An 18103-nucleotide genomic window follows, 5' to 3' on the forward strand; every position below is an offset into this window, starting at 1 on the left:
TTCATTCAATAATAACGTCCATCATTTTCTTTTTTATTCTTCGCCTTTTAATTTGGGTAAATACAACTTTACAACTTTACTACTTTGGTTGTTCATTTGCTTTGTATAAACAATAAAACTAGAAATTAAAATGTTGTTTTGGAATTTAAAAAATTTAAAAATCATAAATGATTGGAACTTCTTCATATTGGCATTAAAAATGTCTTTACAGTATCTAGTCACTATGTGAATTGTTCCGAATTTTTAAACCATATTTAGATTTTTTTTTCAATCAATTGTTACGAAGTCAGGGTGAACCGGCCAAACTATGAGTCGCACAAAACGGGAATATTTCATGGCACCCTCTTGAACGACTAAACAGTAGTAGCTATTGACTTTTGTAATAGTAAATTTTAAGTTCTACAAAAAACGTTCTTTACAATCTTTCACAGTTTTCGAGATGGAGACGAATTAAGACACAAGAACATTATTTGCAAGATTTTTACAATTCTTATAAATTGTTGAAACGACATCCTGAGTATTTCCTTGTGTGTCTCACAGAGTATGATATACAGGGTGTTTCTGAAATGCATATGTTAATTTTAACAAGTGGAAGAACGCGCCAAATCATGGAACTTTTCCCTATAACATTTTTACGAAAAAGCAATACAAATTGATTTCAAATTTGGAATAAATTAACTCTCAAAGTGTATACCCGCCTATGGGTAAGGGCAAAAATTTACTGTTGTGATAGAAACAGAGCTTTGTTAAAAAGTTCCATTGTTATAGAAAAAAATAAATAATCACAATTTAGTTTCTCATGGTTACAAAAAATAGAAACTAGTTAATCACACAAAACGACTCGTTTGATAAAAATTGTGGAGCAAAAAATCTTGGAATACTTTTACGAATTTTACAAAATGTTATAGAGAAAAGTTTCATAAATTGGCGAGTTCTTTCACGGGTTAAAATTAACACACGTATTTCAGAAACACCCTGTATATTCAAATCCTGCATTATGCAAACCCTGAACGTATCTTTAAGCGTATTTAAAACAAAAATTAGTGAGAAAAAAAAATGACCTCATTGAAACCATTGAAATGCACTATTGAAGACCGCTGAATGTTTCCAGCGGTTCCCAAACGGTTTTGGCAAAATTTTCAAATTGCTCTTGTACCCAAACGGTGAAACTTAAGACACTGAATTTTTTTTTGAAGAACCTTCACTTGCGGACCAATTACAGGTTTAAACATATACCACACTCTGTGAGACACCCTGTATAATACAGCTTTATAAATCGATTGGTTCTAGTAATAATAGTTATTTATTATACAAGACGATAGAATTGTATTTTATCTTCGAGAATGTTTTTTAGTTTTTTAATTACGCTGGAGAAGATAATTAAATTTTATCGTCGTGTATAATATTCTATTTTTTTCTATAGCATTATTTGTATTTTATTATTAAAACATTTTTTTTTGTTCGACACTGTCAGAATTTGAGAATTTTCTCTTGTATGAACGGGTTTTGATAAAAAACGTTGTATTCAACTCGTTCTTGTGTAATTTGGGCTTTTTTTGGCACTCGTGGACCTTTAAAACTCTACTATTTTTAATCATTACTAATAAGTCAGGTTTTAAAATCTCGTTAGTATGAGCGTTGTTGAGGTAATAATAAAAAATTACTCTATCTACCCTTGCTGGTAAAATACCACTTTATCTACCCTTGCGGTTAAAATGCTACTTGACCTTTTGATTTGAATAGATAAAAGTATTTACACTTTAACATCATTTACTATTCCTACTTTTAGAACTATAATAGAAGTGATTACTTAGGCGCTGTTGTAATTTGATTCAATCAATAATTGCAATCATTACATTGCAAGAAGAATACTTTAGTTTTGTTTTTAAGACTTTGATGAAGATGCGTTGCAATTTCACATTTTTACTGTCTTTGAGCCAGCTTGAATGCGCGACTGACTGACCTTGGCAGTGAAAATTTGTGAAATTTGAGAGAAATATTTATATCCATTTATATTTGCTAAATTCGAGAATACGAAAGCACTTTATTTGAATTTAAAACTTTGGCAATAATTCCGGTTTTTTAATACATATTTTAAGCCATCTACTCACTGTTGAGAATTAATTATGGCCAGTGACGTAGCATAATAATTAATTTATTATATCACACAATTCCAAGACTTGATGATAACAACAAAACCAGAAAATAAATTTCCCAGTTTAATGTGGGGTCAACTGATAACTTTGCCATGCCAATAAAACACAAACCAAAGTAGAATTAGTGGTTCGAAAAATGTTTTCATTAAAGTTTGTCTTCTTCATTCTTCTTTCCACCACAAATGTAACATTTGTGTTTTGCGTTTGTGAAAAATCCTTCGTAATCGTATGTGAGAGTTTAAGTGACGTGGAGTACAACACGATGAAAAAAACGTGGACAGAGTTGTTAATCCAGGGAGACAAGTTCGACGAAACTCCCCCAAAATACATATTGAGCAGTAAGCAACTAAATCGCGATTTGTCCAACTTAAAATGGTTGATTATCAACAAGCAACTGGTCGAAATATCTAAAAATGCGTTTTCTTATTGTAAACAATTGATGCATCTTATCCTCTACGACAATGATATTGGGACTTTGAAGGAGTCGACTTTCGTTCGCTTTAAGAATATGGCCAAATTAGGTTTGGAGAACAACAACATCAAAGAGATCGAAAAAAATGTTTTCAAATCGTCCAAAATAGAGAGTCTTGATCTTTCGTATAACAAAATAACCGTATTTGCAGCTGGAGTTTTTAACAAATGCCAAGTGAAGGAGTTGAGTCTCACGCACAACATGTTGTGGAAGGTAGAAGTCAATTCCTTGCCCACCACTCTGAAGTTTCTTCGTTTAGACCACAACAGTTTTGACCTTGCTCCGGATGAATTGGAGAGATTGTCACAACTCGAGGAGTTTACTGTAAGTCACAACAAAGTAAAAAGTATTCCTGATCTGAGCCGACTCCCAATGTTGAAGAAGTTAGACTTTTCGTTCAACCAAATCTCTTCAGTCAACCAACAGTTCGACAACTTAACACATCTAAGGCATTTAGACCTGAGTGGCAACAAACTGTGGAGACTTGCTTTTACTCCGGAGTTTATCAAACACTCAAGACACCAGATGAAGATTTTGTTGGCATTCAATCGCTTGAGAAATCTAGATCTGCGATATTTTAACAACACCGATCTGACCATCACACTCTCTGGAAACCCTTGGAACTGCAAGTGCTGGGACAACATGTTGAAAATAATAAACCGCCGTCACAGTACCATCATGCAGACGATTTGTGACCGACGGATTCTTCGTTTGGGCAAAAACCCTTGCTGTCTCGTCGACACCAGTAACCAGTGCTCGGAAAACAAAATCTCAGACCTGGCCCTCGAACGCTTTTTAAGTGCTTATCAAAGTGATAACTGTGATATTTTTACCGATATTGATACATTTATTAATTAACATTAAGTTTCTATTTACAATAAAATTATTCCACAAATGCTCTAACGTCAAGAGTCGGTGCAGAATCGTCATAGATCAAAACTTCATAAGCCGTGGCTTTTTCCAACTTGTTCGAGTGTACATAGTAGAAATACACATTTTCGACTTGGTGCGACGCAACTGCTCCAATTTTTAAAATGCCCTGGTGCTTCACCCGACCTATGTTCATAATTCCTTTCCTGGCCCCGAAATGGTTGTACCCTCCAACCACCACGTGTTTCTCTATGGTGTCAACTTGGAACGACGTCGAAGTCGTTGACAACCATCCGAAGTTGTCTTTGTGTTTGGTACATAATATCTACAACGTGTTGTTGTCACTTGGAAAAAACCAAAACCGTCGACTTACTTTAATTGCATAGTTTTGTTTTCTCACACCGTGACAAGGCACATTTATTTCCAACCTTCCTGGAATGATTTGACCGATGAACAGACCAAAGCCATGCATGTAGATTTGACCGATGTAGGTGTCTTTGCCGTTGATGTCTCTGCCTCCAGGAAGAGCATCTTCTGGGATCAAGCCGTTGTAATCTCTCCAGTAGTAATCTAAGAAGCGTAAGACTCAAAAGGTTGTTTTGCCTTATTTTGGTACTAACTCACCCACGTCATGGGCCTTCACTTGGACCACACACAAAATTGTTAACAACAGTACAGCAACGTTCGCCATGGTTGGATAAAGAAATATGTAATATCCTTCGCTTATTTATGTCGTAACCTTAAGGTCAACGTTGTGATCTTGCTTTATCTTCGCCTGTTTATTGGGCAATAACCTAAATGTACTTTACTAGATTTGGTGCAGTTTAATTTTGAAAGTAGTGACAATCTGCAAAAAATTCCCTTTACTTTAATCAACCTTTATCAACTTTTGATACGGTGGGGTTTACCAGTAAAAGATGTTTTTACGGAGAAACCAATGACATCACAGTATTCATGCAAGTTGTTTTTATCAGGTCTAATAATAAATAAGTATTACGAAGACGATAACAAATTATGTTCTTGAGAGTTGTTTGCTTTTAATAAATCTCTCTTTTAAAATGAAGTTGTTAATATTGGTTGCTTCGGTGTTTTTGCAAATTCTAGTAACTAGTGCTTCTAATGGTGAGTCAAATTGACCCTCTTATTTCTTCTAAGTCTGCTACTCGTAGACTACTACTGGCGAGATTTCTCGTCAGAAATTCCCAAAGACGCTGTTCCGGGTGGTAAGGATGCTGCCGGCAAACAAACCTACATAGGTCAAACCTACATTCACAACTTGGGCGTTTTCGTCATGCAGATCACTCCAGGAGTGACAAACCCAGATCTTGCCGCTTACGGAGTCAAAAAACCTGGTCCCGTTGTTAAGGTATCTAAATCAAAATCTACCCAACCATATCTTTGTTTGTCGTTAGATTTTATGTTCAAAAGATCAAGAAAAATTCTCCTGGATCACTACCACCTCGAAAACGTTTCATTTGGACACTACTGGCAAGCATGCAGTGATTGGGGGTCACGACCATGTTGATGCTAACAAGGGGATGCTCCACGTGGGACGTCTCGCCTACCAAGGAGGGATCAAGATTGGGTCCATTTCTGGATATGCGGTAGAAAACGCGCAGTTTCACTTTGTTGGTGGAGCTGCTGAAAAGAAAGCGACGTCGTACGAGGTGTTGATGTTTTCCCGTAAAGTGAACAACGAGCAGAATAGTACCCCCTGTGTGTCGTATACTGATTTGTATTTTGCTAATTAGTGAGGTTAGAATGGGGTGCTTGATCCTCAATAAAGCGACTTCAGTGTTTACTCCAGACTGGTTGGCTTTGATAATAAAAACGAACACCTCACCACTTATCACTTAAGACTTATCAAGCTCTTTGACCTTAGCTCTTTAATGTCATTCCCATTGCAGCTAGAGTCAGTTATACTAACAATCACACACAATGAGACACTTTCAGGTCTTACTCCTTTGGGTCGTATTTATCAATTTGACCAAAGAAATTGCTAGTGAAGTTGGTAAGTTTGGTTTCTGGTTGTTTGTGTGTTTCACTCCCGATGTCTGTAGAATATTACTGGAAGGAATACGCTGGAGTGATTCCCCCAGACGCTCTTCCCGGGGGTAGAGACCTGGACGGTCGAAACACCTACATCGGTCAAGCCTACATCCATGGGCACGGTCTCTACGTCGCGCAAATTTTTCCAGGAAAAAACGAACTCGACGTGCCTTGCTACGGTGTGAAAAAAGCGGACAAAGACATCAAAGTAAAGATCTTGCAATTTAGCAACACCCTCCAAAACTGGTTCACTTGCAGATATTGTGCACCAAACACGCGGACAATTTCGAGTGGATTACCACATCGAATAAGTACTTTCACGTTAACATGACCAACAAACTACCCGTTCCAGGGGGTTACGAGTCCGTCGGCAACAAGGGATTGTTGAACATCGGTAGACTGACCTACCAAGGGGTGTTGAAAGTTGGACGAGTGACATCTTATGAGCTGGAAAATGCGAAGCTGTTTTTTACCCACAGCAACATCGAAAAGCAAGCCAGTTTCTACCAAGTGCTTAATTATCGGGGCTTGCCCATTTACGACGTGACCCCAAGAATTAAATAATTGTACTAACAGAATCGGTCCTAAAGTAGTCCTCTGCGGAATCATGGAAATAAAGCGTTCAGACCAAAAATTTTCTTATTGCGTCTCTGGTCTAATTTTAGTCAGAGGTCAGAGTTGATGGTACGATAACATTAAAGCTGGCCAACTTATTTAACATCGCTTGAACGATGCGCACGCTAAAACACATAATTTTAATTTTGATTTGTGTGGCCCATAGAAATTACGTAAGTGGTGCTTGTGAAGTGTCCTACATTATGAAGTGTGAGTCGATCCAAGACCTGCTCCACAACGAAGAGAAAAAATACTGGAGTGAACTGTTAATAGAGCAAGATGAATGCACAAAAGCAGTATCGGAATTTTCACTGACACCAGTTCATCTTGATGGAATACCATTCCTGAAACGTCTGATTGTTTTAAATCAACTCAACAGTATTGAACAGTTTTCGTTCAGTAACTTGTCTTCACTCCAGTTTCTGAATCTGTACGGAAACAAGCTAGAGGTTATAAAACCATCAACTTTTGTCCAACTAGATTTAGAAGAAGTCAAGTTGAAAAACAATGGCATTAGAAGAGTGGAAAGTTATGCTTTTGAATCCTGCAAAATGAAAGTGCTGGACTTGTCGTACAACAATTTGACTGTTCTGCAATCTGAGTCGCTTCACGGCTGTTACATTATCAAACTTATCCTAAAACATAACAAGTTGGCAAAGATTGAATACAATGCGTTACCGTCCTATACACGTTCCCTTCATTTTGATTATAATGAACTTGAATCTTTCAGTGTCGCCTATTTGAATAGGTCGCATACCATCGAAGTGCTGTCTATTAGTCACAACAAATTGTTGACCGCTGATTTGTTCACGCACTTCAGTGCACCAAAAATTATAGATTTGTCGTTTAACAATATTCATAGTTACAGAGTTGGACAGTCTTTACTTAGAAATCGATATAAAATTGAATTTGTTTCGTTCGCTTTTAATCACTTGAGGATGTTGAATGTAACTTATGTTAAAAACGCACCGATCACTTGGGCACTAAGTGGAAATCCCTGGATTTGTCAGTGTATAAATGAAATTAACAAATTTGCCTACAATATGACGCTAAAGATTAGGCGAGATCCGTGTGACGTTAGTTTAACCAGCTCTGGACGAATTCCTTTTTGTGTTGGTGAATTCAACGATCACGAAAAGTGTCCTTCTGAAGATCCAATTCCAGAAGAATACCTTCAGCTCTTTCAGAAAGCACTGCCCAAAGTTTCTACTTGCAACTATTCGTAGCCCAGTCAAATCTTCTTGTATTGTTAAATAAATAATTTAAATTTTATTGGAACAGCTTGTATTTATTTTGTCTGTCCCCTAAAGGTCACGAGACATGATAAGTTAGCCGAATTTTGATAACAATCAAACAGAAATGATGCGTTTGTTGAGATGTATAATTATTGTGTTAATTTGTTTAGTTAATGAAGAAGTGGTGGTTTCTGTGTGTGAAGATTCTTACATGGTGAAATGTGAAACAATAGACGACGTTTTGTACCTCGAAGAAAGACACAGTGTGACGGAATTGTTGATCCAACAAAAAAACAAATGCAACAATTTTTCCGTTGAGTATAGTTTAAAGCCGAAGCACCTTGATGAATTGCGGGAAATACAACGTTTAATTATCGTCCAACAACTAAGAACTATTAGCTCCAAGTCTTTTAGTCGGAAGTTTCAGCTAAAATATGTCACACTGTACGGTAATCATGTGGACGCTATAAGAAAGTACACTTTTGTAGGTCTCACCAAACTGGAAGAGGTAAATTTGAGAAACAACGCCTTAAAGAACATACAAAATTATGCTTTTACTCGTGCTAAAATTAAAATAGTAGATTTGTCCCACAATCGCATCACTATTCTGAGGTCCCACTCGTTTTATTATTGCACAGTGGGAAAACTTGCCATCAGATACAATAAATTAGCAATATTGCAATCTGACTCGCTGCCAAATGGTTTGAAATTTCTCTATTTGGATCACAACAAGTTGAAGGAATTTTCGATGATCCACCAGAAAAACTCATCACAAATTGAAGAACTTACGCTCAGTCATAACGATATAACTGGTATCGAAGGATTTGCAGTTCTCAAATCACTACAGCTGTTGGATCTGTCGTTCAACAAAATCATTTCTGTTGGTGAAGAATTTTTTGATTTGAAGGAATTGTTACGTCTAGATTTGAGTAACAATAATCTCGTGGAATTTTCTTTTGTGGCATTCATCAACAATAATAGTAAACGATTTTTTTTGGATAATAATAATAAACGAAGGAAAGATTTCGGAAAACTTGGTCTTACGCCTTGCAATAGAGATTCTTCTGTTTTCTTGGCAAACAATAAATTAAGAAGGCTAGATGTGAAATCCATAAGGAACTTGCCCATTGAGCTGAGTTTGCGCGGAAACCCTTGGAATTGCAAGTGTTTTTATTTTATGTTGAAATTTTTGACTGGTAGTCTTGTTTGTCAAGCAGATTGTGATAGGGAGCTAATGACTTCTGGAACGGCACCGTACTGTGCAATGGCAAATTCTTACGAAGAGAAATGCGCCAAAAACAAAATTTCTGAAAACACCTTTTTATCGTTTCGGGAATCCTATTCAAGAAACGATAAATGCGCTCGCTTATTCTCTGTAAACTTTTTACCATTGTAGTCAGAACAAAAATAGAAATAAAAATAAATTTCTGGTTTCTTTAATTTCTTTAACCTTCTTACTCGATATAATTGACCAGATGGGAGAGCACGCAAGCAATTTCTATTGATAACCAATTACCCAAGACTTTAAACGTTTCAATCTCTCGAAACCTTGTCAGTCCGCGTAGTACAATGGACAAGGCACAGTTGTCAGAACCCTTACGATTCTTAAACCTAATCGGTCTTGACCCGTTCAACAATGACAGATTTTCGCCCCGGAGAAAATTTTTGGCAATATGTATCCCGTTGACGGTTGCAATTTGCGCTGCTTTGGAAGTACTACTGAATTTTCACGGCCTAGAAACTTGTTCCCGAGCCTCGGAATCCATGATTGTGGTTTACCAAGTATAGTATGCGAAGTGGCGAAGTTCTGTTCTAATAGTTGCTTCACAGATCGGACACAAAATCGCAGTTTTGATCATTTACAAAAAGGAAATCGTCCAGCTCGTAGAAGATGCCTCTAGCTTTTGGGAGTTGAACAGATTTGCCGGCAAATTCACCAAACCTGTCCAGATACACAGTTTGTCACGGAAATTTTTCCTAGTCTATAAAATCATGATGTTAATCATGTCCCTCCAGTATGTTTTATCGAAGCTTTTCTACAACACTGACAAGCCGCTGGCTATATGCTATGGAGAAAGCACAGGCCTCACTCCTCTCCAAGACAAATTGTATTACGTTCTGCATTCAGCTAGTACCTTTGAAATCTTGTTCCTTATCCTGGGTTTCGACGGATTATTTTTCTACTTCGTTGCTCACGCTTTGGCAGAGTTGAAGATGGTCAAAGTTTCTTTTTATCATGGCCGCACCGACAATTTTTTTGTCACGATCGAACATCACGTCTTTGTCTTGAAGTACTTCAACAACACACCAAGCCCTTTATGAAGTATCTAACAACCGTGTTTCAGGTTCATACACAAATTAAACCAGGTTTACAGCAAGCTCCTCCTAAACCAACACATCTCCTGTCTTTTTGGAATCTGTTTTGGGCTATTTCTCCTCTCAAAAGATGGGTACATGTTTGCTATCAAAATATAACACCTTAGCAATGTTTTTTTTTACAGAATTCCCCCTGACTTTGCACATATCACAAAATTTTTACCTTATATCACAGTTTTTGTGGTGCAAACGTTCACATTTTGTTTTGTTGGCTCCCTGATCACTGACTGGGTAAGTTTGTGCAACTATCAATTTCTTATTTTTTTCAAATCAAGTCGGTGGAAATACAGGATGCTGTCTTTTATACGGATTGGTCTAGAGACGAGGCTTATCAATACAAGACTGATAAAATTTTGGCGATAAACCGAGCTCAGACGCCAGCTAAGTTAACTCTTGGAGGTTTTACCAATTTAGATCTGCTTAGTTTCACTGTGGTGAGATAATTTAAAGAAAAAATCTCGTACGTTCATTTTCTTTTTCTTGTAGGTTGTCAAGAATGCGTTCTCGTTTTTTACATTTATGAATTCTATGACACAGGAATAGATTTTTGTTAAGGTTCTCATTTTACAAGAGGTTATACCAGCAATGGACGCATCCACGAAAAATACATAGAAATGCAGATCTGTTGTTTTATGCTTAACATATACAGGGTGTTAGTAAATGGTTGGGAATAAATTTCGGGGTGAATTCCTTATGAAAAATGTGGCTTAAAACCTAAATAAAGTTTTTCGTTAAAACGAGTAGTTTTCTCAAAAAAATAAAAAAATAAAAATAAACGTATTCTGGAATATCCGTATTTTTTATTTAAACGTAGAAGGTTGAATTAAAAAAAAAAAGAAAATTCAAAACTAATGCGATTTTAGGCAGACAAATGAACTAACTAATTAGAGAAATTCTCTAACAGTGAAATTTATTCCCAAATATTTACTAACACCCTGTAGTATATGAAATTTAAAGAACTGTAGTAAAAGTAAATATAGAAAACTTGTTCACTTATTTATTGGTGCCCATGTTGCTCAAGTACAAAAAGGTTTCTTGGTCCAAAACTTATTGCATTAGCCTTCAGGGTCACCAGATTTAGCACCACTTGAACATGTGTGAAACTAGATGCACTACAGATTGCGTCGTTTCTTTTTAAAAAATACTCATTTCATTTTATCTGTTCTTCAAAGAAGACATTTCTCATTACTGATATTCTCACGCTAACTGAAGATATTTTGTCAAATGTTTAATCATTTATTTGTTCATCTAAAATACAAAGTTTTATCCAGATGTTGCTATTTCTTTGGCACACAAGGTATGTTGTAAAAATGGTGGATGCGCCGGGAAAAGGAAGGAATGCCCATTCCTGTTAAGTTTTTTAAATATTTTTTTTATATCTTTATTTCTTATTATGTCAGGACAATAATACTCGATTTACGTTTTTGTTTTTTTTTTTTTTAATTATAAAAGTATCTTCACAAAATTGTTTGCGCCTCTGAATTAATTATTATTAAAGGAAACAGGAAAGTGAAAGCTCTACTCTTGATTATGTTGTCCAATCATTGTGTTCATAAATGCAAAAAACGAAAAAGCGTTTTTCATCACCTAAAATGAATAAAACTGCACCACTTTTTAGTTTACTCCCCTGGTCTTTACCATTTTAAAACTTTCCAAATCTAAATCTCCAAATCCTCCAAGAGTTAGTCTCGCTGGTCTTTGTCCTCTGCACATTGAAATTATTTTGTCTGTTTTGTTTCTGTAGCTCGCATCGCTGCTCCAGTCGTTGAAATAGATCTCATTGGGAATTTCCAGAGACTGGCAACAATTAACAACTAACAGTGATTGATTGGACGTATTAATAGCGTCATACCCAAGTGATCAATAAGTTTCCAGCAAAACAAAATGTCAACGTTTGCAAAGCAAACGAAATTATGTAAGGCATGTATTTGGTGGCACGGTCAACCTCTGGAGGTATTCTAGAGAACGAAGACTAAACATTTATATTTTTGTTTGATTTGGATTTGCTTACCCGTCTTTGTCCATCAAGAACAGTCCAAAACAAATACCAAAGAGACAGGTGACGTGTTGGGTCAACAGTACCGAAGAGCAAATCTTGTTAAACTTGTAAACAAAGCTGAAACCATTTGGTAGTAGAAAAGGAAGACAAGCTAGAAACGAAGAATAATGAAGAGTAAACTAACTTACTCCAAAACAAAACTGTGGTGCTTGGCTGTTATCTTGAATCTTTCTGTGTCGCTCCAGTTTGTTCCAATATCATAATTCCCAAAAGCTGTTTTGACCATGTGCAACTCCGACAAAACGTGTCCGATGAAATAGAAGAACAAGCCATCGAACCCATTAATTATATTAATAGAGACCCAAGTGATACCCATATGCAAGAGAAAATACAATTGTTCGTAGGGGGCCTCAAGACCTTTGCTCTCCCCGTAGCAAATCGCCACAGGTTTTTTTATTTTGAAGATCACTTTGACCGCAATAAACTCCAAGCAAGTAAAAGTAATCATTACTTTATACACTCGAAAGAACCGCCTGAGGAGAGTGTGAGTCCTTCCAAATGTCTCTCCGTGTTGATCGCCAAATCTATCCAGAGGCCAAAATTTTTCGCTGTCTTGGAGCAACTGAGCGATTTCCTTCTTGTAAACTACCACGACTGCTATTTTGCCAATTAGCTGGAAGACAGTGATTTTAATGAGCATTTGGATTTGGAGGTCTACCTGGCATTGGGGGACCATGGTGTCTGAAGCACGGGCAAAAGTCTCTAAACCTTGCGAATTGAAGATCAGCTCTAACAGACCGGAGAAGATGACCAAGAAGAAAACTGATATCGAGATGATTTGTCTGGTTTTGGAAAATGTGTCGGTTTTGAAGGGGTGCATTCCGATCAGATTTAGAAACAGCAGAGGGTCGGCGAATTCCACTTTGTCCATGGTGCGTGCTAAACTAACTAAATAACTGTAGCGTGAGCGGAAGTTTTAAAATTTCATGTCTTGTTCTGAAGCTCTAATTTGGGATTTGTCAAATTACGATTTTATAATCGGTGGGACAATTTTCTCAGGTGCTCGAAAAACCAAAAACTTTTTTCAAAACTTTGGAAAATATAGATGTAGCTACCTAATTATTTGTAATTTGTCAATTTTCTCTTTCAGCAAGCTCACATAAATTGATTGTAATTTTACAAATTAATTATTTACAAATAATTCTCCTTCAAAAATTATTTACGGCTTCCTGCTCAAAGAATACTTTGTCTATTATCTACAATCAATAATTTGGTATGATAATTATCAGAAAGTAGCAATTTTGGAATATTCAACAAATTTAGCAATAGCCAATTTTTTGTCTATAGTAAAAACGTTTTAGATGTGGACTGTCAAACTCAAGGTCGCTTAAAACTTATGATTGGACTGTACTTTAGTCAGAAGTCTGTCATAAATTCCAAATTAATACTTTATAAGCGCGCCTAGTTACTTTTCCTGGTAGTGCCAACTTAACAACAAGTCCCCAATCTATATCTATAACATTCCGGCAGTAGTTCCAATTAAAATACCGTGAGAAACAATTAATCGAGTAAGCCATGATTGTCATGGCTCAGTTGGTAGCACTGCTGCTGTATTTGACAACCGTTAGGTTTTGTTTATTAGAAGTTTGATGATTTAAATAATATGTTTCTTTGACAACAGCAATATTTAAACTAGAGCTGTCAACTGAACCATGATAATATTGATAATCATGGCTTACTCAATTTTTTTCGCTCACGCAGTAGTATTTAACAGGTAATAAAAAAAAAACAAATAGCGGAATAAGAAAATTTTAAATCATATTTTCTATATTCATGCTCAAGACCCATTAATAAAAAAAAACAAATAGGGATTCTAAAATTTTGGAAAATTAAAAATACAATTTTTTGAATGTTATTTGTTTATTTATTATGTATATTTAAACATGTGCTATACAGGGTGATTTTGAAAGTTGTGCAGATATTTTAATCACGAGCTACTGGCTTCATGTAGAACTCGGAAAAAATATTTAAAAAATTCTATGTCAACAAATATTTTGACATTTATTTTTTGAGCTACAATTTTTTTTTAATTGCTTTTAGTTTTCTACGTTGTCCTACAACCTCGTAGGTAAAATTTCGGCACATTTTAAAAATACACCCTTGTATGTATATCATGTTTTATAAAATGTAGGCCAATGCGAAGTAACCTATAGGAAATATACTTTAAAACAAAGAAACCGCATTGGTGTACGTTTTATAAAATATGGTATACAGGGTGTATTTTTAAAATGTGCCGAAATTTTACCTACGAGGTTGTTTGACAACGTAGAAGACTAAAAGCAATTAAAAAAAATGTACCTCAAAAAATAAATGTCATTTTATTTTTTGACAGAATTTTTTAAACATTTTTTCCGAGTTCTACATGAAGCCAGTAGCTCGTCATTAAAATATCTGCACAACTTTCAAAATCACCCTGTATATGAAGACATCTAAAAATTAGTTCCAACTAGAAGCTTGCACTTTTATGAAGTGACTGAATTTCTTTCTATAACATTGTGAGTGATTTCTTATTTCTCTTTATACATGGTGTCCATAAACATAAAAAAGTTGACTGCGTTCTTGATGACCTAAAAATGCATCAAAAGAATTTGTCTTTGGAAATATCTTTCTGCTGTTACGAATTTGAAACTTTCAATATCTAAGTTTCCAAAACCTCCAAGAGAGACTCTAGCTGCCTTCTGTCCCCTTTTGATGGCAATTATTCTATTTGATCCGTCGATGGTCAAGTTATCACCGTTCCAGTTGTAAAAGATCTCGTCAGGAATTTTTGAAGACTGCAAATGATATGTAAAACCTTTCAGAAAGAAATGAAAAAATTTTAGGTCTACCCAGTATATCACTTGATCCCCCGCGAAGGAGTAGGTCCAGACTTGTAAAATAAAAGCGAAGATGTAGGTGGCGTATTTAGAGAAATGTTCAAAGTCGGGTGGTATTCTGAAATATTCTTCTTGAAGCGTCTGTAAGTTTGCAAATGAAAGAAATCGAACCCATCTTTGGTCATCAAGAAGATTCCAAAGCAGATCCCGAAGAGGGAACACATGTGTTGGTTCAGCAGCATGGTCGAGTAGATTTCGTTGATATCTTTCACGAGCCTGACAAATCAGTGTAGATTGATAGATCAATGCAAACATTATTATTAAATTATTCCTCTTACTCCAAAATATGGATGTGGTGTTTGATCGATCGTCGAAATCTCTCCCTGTAGGTCCAGCTTTTGCCGATATCTTTGTCACTAAATGAAACCCTCAACATTTTAAATTCAGACACAATGTGTCCGATTAAGTAGAAGAACAAGCAGTCAAAGCCTCCTACGATGCAAGCCGCGACAAACATATACACAAAATGCAAGCCATACACAAAATTTCCATACGCAGGACTCGCTACTTCATCCTCTGCATAGTACATCATAACCGAGTTGAGTTCTTCGTCGAAGAGAGGAATCAGGGCAAACTGTGTACACAGCACAAATAAATTGACGTTGTACACTCGGAAAAACTTCTTGAGAAACTTGTGCTGACTGGCGAAATGGCTACCCCACCGCTCTCCGAATTCCTCCAAAGACCACAGATTTCCACACTTTCGTACAACTCTGGCCAGTTTGTCCTTGTAAACTACAAAAACTGCAATTTTCCAAGCCAGAGCATACTGGGCAAAGAGCGACTCCGAAGCTCTAGCCAACGTCTCGATGCCTTTGTAGTTGAAGAAGAGTTCCATCAGGAGCAGAAGGAGCGTTAAAGTGTAGATGATTATAGAAGAAACGGATCGTATTAAGGCGAATTTGTTTGTGACGAGAGGGCTCATGCCAGCAATGTGTATTAAGAGAAGCGGTTCGGAGAGTTTGGCTTTTTCCATGGTTGCGGGAGCGCGACTGGGACCATAATTGGTTGGTGATAGTGACCAAGTGGTCATGAAAAATGAACGTGAGAGTCGAGAGCTGTTTTCTGTTATTATTTAATTTTTTATAAATCCGTGCACTGGGATTTTGTAAGCGTAACTGTTTCGTGGAAGTTGCGCAACGATTTTTGTATTTAAGTTATTGGAGGGGAGTTTGGTTGGGTGTGGTAAAATTTTCGAAATTTGTTGAAAAAGGTAGAGACGAGAATAAGATAGAAACATTTTTGTTCCTGCTGTGCCTTCAAGACAGATGGTTTGAAGAGGTGAAAAATTGGTTGAGAAACAAATAGTGAAAGACCGGCAGTTAAAGATTTGTCATTTTGGTTGTTAACACTGACTAAAATTTTTAAAATACAAAATACATATAATCAATATATTTTGTTCGATACCTTTGTAGAAAGTGAGTCTGTATCCATAATTTCCAGTAGGTGAAAGTTTTTCTTTCGTTCGTTTTTCGCTCACAGTCTTTCACTCACTGGTTTTTATTCACTCGTAAATTTTTCCAATTCTTTCTGATAACGTAATTTTGAATTCTTAGGCAACATTTGGCACCTCGCGACGCTTGCCTCTTCCAGGACACACCACAACCTGCACACAACCAGTTTTTTCCATAGCAACAGATCTAGATCCGTCAAAAAATGTAATTTATTTATTTAAAATTTTGAGTACAATGTTACAGACTCACTTTCTAATAAAAATACAGCACTCGAGAGTAATGCCGCTTTCGTTCACTTGAACTGCATCATCCACTCAATTCGCGTGAACGAAAGATTTGCTTTTCTCACTCTTATTGTAAATAACTATTTCTATGTTCGTATAATAATGTCAGATGTTTTTCCAATTTTTATAAATTTTTGGAGCCATTATTTTTACTATTAATTGTAAGTAAGTAAGCCATATACCAGGTGTTCACACAAAAAATTCACATATTGTCACGTCATTGCTCCGTCCCCAGCCACTCCCTCTTCAAAATTTTAATTAGCATCCTTCATTTTTAATGACGTATTATGAAAGATAGCGCTGCCAACTGAATCATAATGATCATAATGTACTGTGCTTTTTTTTCAATCGCATGGTACCTTCAGTATCTTTGCGAATTGAATCATATTTATGAAAAATTTAAGAAATTTGGAGCGCAAGCCTGTGCACAACAATAATAAAACAAAAATGCAGTCTTAATTTACTGATAAATTCTTAATAAATTTTGCAACCACAACCTTCATTTTGATAAAAATGAATGATTCACCACTGGAGGAATAAAACCAGATGATTTCCACTGTTTCTAACAATCAGATTTGCGGTAGTGAAAACCTCATTTAGTCACGTGATGATGCAACAAATGTTTTTATTTTTCGGTGTTTTTAATTTAATTATAAAAAAGTAGTTATACAGGGTATTTCACGAGTGATAATGAGCCTAATGGAATTGAAAATGCAACCCACAATACGTTTGCAAAGTTAACGTGGATATATACTTTTTTATTTAAAAAACATGACATAGTTAGCTGTGCAGTTTCGTAAATTTTGACATAAACATCATTCTCTTGGTTAACTGAAATTGTGAAAAAACGAAGAGTTTTTAGGAAAATGTTTACGGACAACGGCGGCAGTCATTTTTATTAGATTCGCCATAAATCAAGATCATATCTGTTTTCTCATCGTTCAAATACATTTTAATCGTCGTATTTTAACTTTTTCGTAAATGTCAGTTGTGACAAATAAAATTATTAGACAAAGCCATCATTAATTTATAATTTCATTTTAAAAATATTACGATATTTAAAATAGCCACGTTAACTTTGGAAATGTATTGTGGGTTGCATTTTCAATTCCGCCGGGCTTATTGTCACTCGTGAGATACCCAGTATAGTAGTCTTTTTATTTAATAATTTAATTTATCAACGTGGAGAAGTGAATTTGTGAAATTGTAGTGGTTATGCAACCAACAATACTCCGAATTATTAGATCGGCTAAAACTTATTTTCAAATTTTCAAGGAGCAATTTACGGTAATTTAGAATGGTTAGACCAATTTTCATTGTGAAATCGATACTTTTGAAAAATTTAAATTGCCAAATAATTCAGAATTAGTTCTCTAGAAATACGTTTCAAATTGATCCCTTAAATAAATAATTATTTGTAAAAACGTAACAGTCCATGACGTTCGAAATTGCTTGGTATTTGGAAAAGTGCGATCATTTTCAACACACCTCAATTACGGTGCAAAAACCCTAATAAGAGTAGTTAACGTGATGAATTCGCTTTCGTGAGTAAAACAATAAAGATCGCTGAAAACTGATAGATTGCGCTGTAAATTGATGACCCGTTTGGTGTGTTTAAAGAATCGGCGGGATGTTTGATCCGGGATCGAAATAACTG

The 18103-nt window shown here is 35.9% G+C and overlaps 5 protein-coding genes across 7 annotated transcripts; 3 read left to right on the plus strand and 2 right to left on the minus strand.

The window, feature by feature from the left end:
• Positions 1-3454: 3454 nt before the first annotated feature.
• On the minus strand, positions 3455-4319 carry LOC138138000 (uncharacterized). The gene is made up of 3 exons (XM_069057649.1): positions 4123-4319; positions 3872-4068; positions 3455-3823 (listed from the first exon to the last, which is right to left on the minus strand). Exons 1-3 carry the CDS (start codon positions 4187-4189, stop codon positions 3512-3514), a joined length of 576 nt encoding a protein of 191 aa, XP_068913750.1. The 5' UTR covers positions 4190-4319; the 3' UTR covers positions 3455-3511.
• A 140-nt stretch (positions 4320-4459) lies between these two features.
• LOC138137998 (lumican-like) lies at positions 4460-7440 on the plus strand. Of its 2 annotated transcripts, none has more exons than XM_069057646.1 (5): positions 4460-4620; positions 4668-4864; positions 4911-5509; positions 5559-5755; positions 5806-7440. In XM_069057646.1, the coding sequence occupies exon 5, from the start codon at positions 6279-6281 to the stop codon at positions 7386-7388; it is 1110 nt and encodes a 369-aa protein (XP_068913747.1). In that variant the 5' UTR covers positions 4460-4620; positions 4668-4864; positions 4911-5509; positions 5559-5755; positions 5806-6278; the 3' UTR covers positions 7389-7440. The 2 variants fall into 2 exon arrangements, with proteins under 2 accessions (XP_068913747.1, XP_068913748.1); XM_069057647.1 differs by having other exon boundaries at positions 5806-6181.
• Positions 7441-7521: 81 nt separating this feature from the next.
• On the plus strand, positions 7522-8832 carry LOC138137997 (lumican-like). Its single transcript, XM_069057645.1, has 2 exons — positions 7522-8557; positions 8615-8832. The coding sequence occupies exons 1-2, from the start codon at positions 7522-7524 to the stop codon at positions 8791-8793; spliced, it is 1215 nt and encodes a 404-aa protein (XP_068913746.1). The 3' UTR covers positions 8794-8832.
• Positions 8833-8966: 134 nt separating this feature from the next.
• On the plus strand, positions 8967-10854 carry LOC138137999 (odorant receptor 10-like). Its single transcript, XM_069057648.1, has 6 exons — positions 8967-9179; positions 9228-9688; positions 9743-9847; positions 9899-10004; positions 10049-10207; positions 10260-10854. Exons 1-6 carry the CDS (start codon positions 8967-8969, stop codon positions 10314-10316), a joined length of 1101 nt encoding a protein of 366 aa, XP_068913749.1. The 3' UTR covers positions 10317-10854.
• Positions 10855-11622: 768 nt separating this feature from the next.
• Positions 11623-17972, minus strand: LOC138138771 (uncharacterized). 2 transcript variants are annotated; one of them, XM_069058819.1, is made up of 4 exons: positions 14987-17972; positions 14858-14924; positions 12491-12721; positions 11623-12445 (listed from the first exon to the last, which is right to left on the minus strand). In XM_069058819.1, the coding sequence occupies exons 1-4, from the start codon at positions 15739-15741 to the stop codon at positions 11957-11959; spliced, it is 1542 nt and encodes a 513-aa protein (XP_068914920.1). In that variant the 5' UTR covers positions 15742-17972; the 3' UTR covers positions 11623-11956. The 2 variants fall into 2 exon arrangements, with proteins under 2 accessions (XP_068914920.1, XP_068914919.1); XM_069058818.1 differs by lacking the exons at positions 11623-12445; positions 12491-12721 and adding exons at positions 13611-14399; positions 14451-14766 and having other exon boundaries at positions 14820-14924.
• Between the last annotated feature and the right edge of the window lie 131 nt (positions 17973-18103).

Source organism: Tenebrio molitor, chromosome 9 (assembly GCF_963966145.1).
Source record: "Tenebrio molitor chromosome 9, icTenMoli1.1, whole genome shotgun sequence".
Classification (NCBI taxonomy): Eukaryota; Metazoa; Arthropoda; class Insecta; order Coleoptera; family Tenebrionidae; genus Tenebrio; species Tenebrio molitor.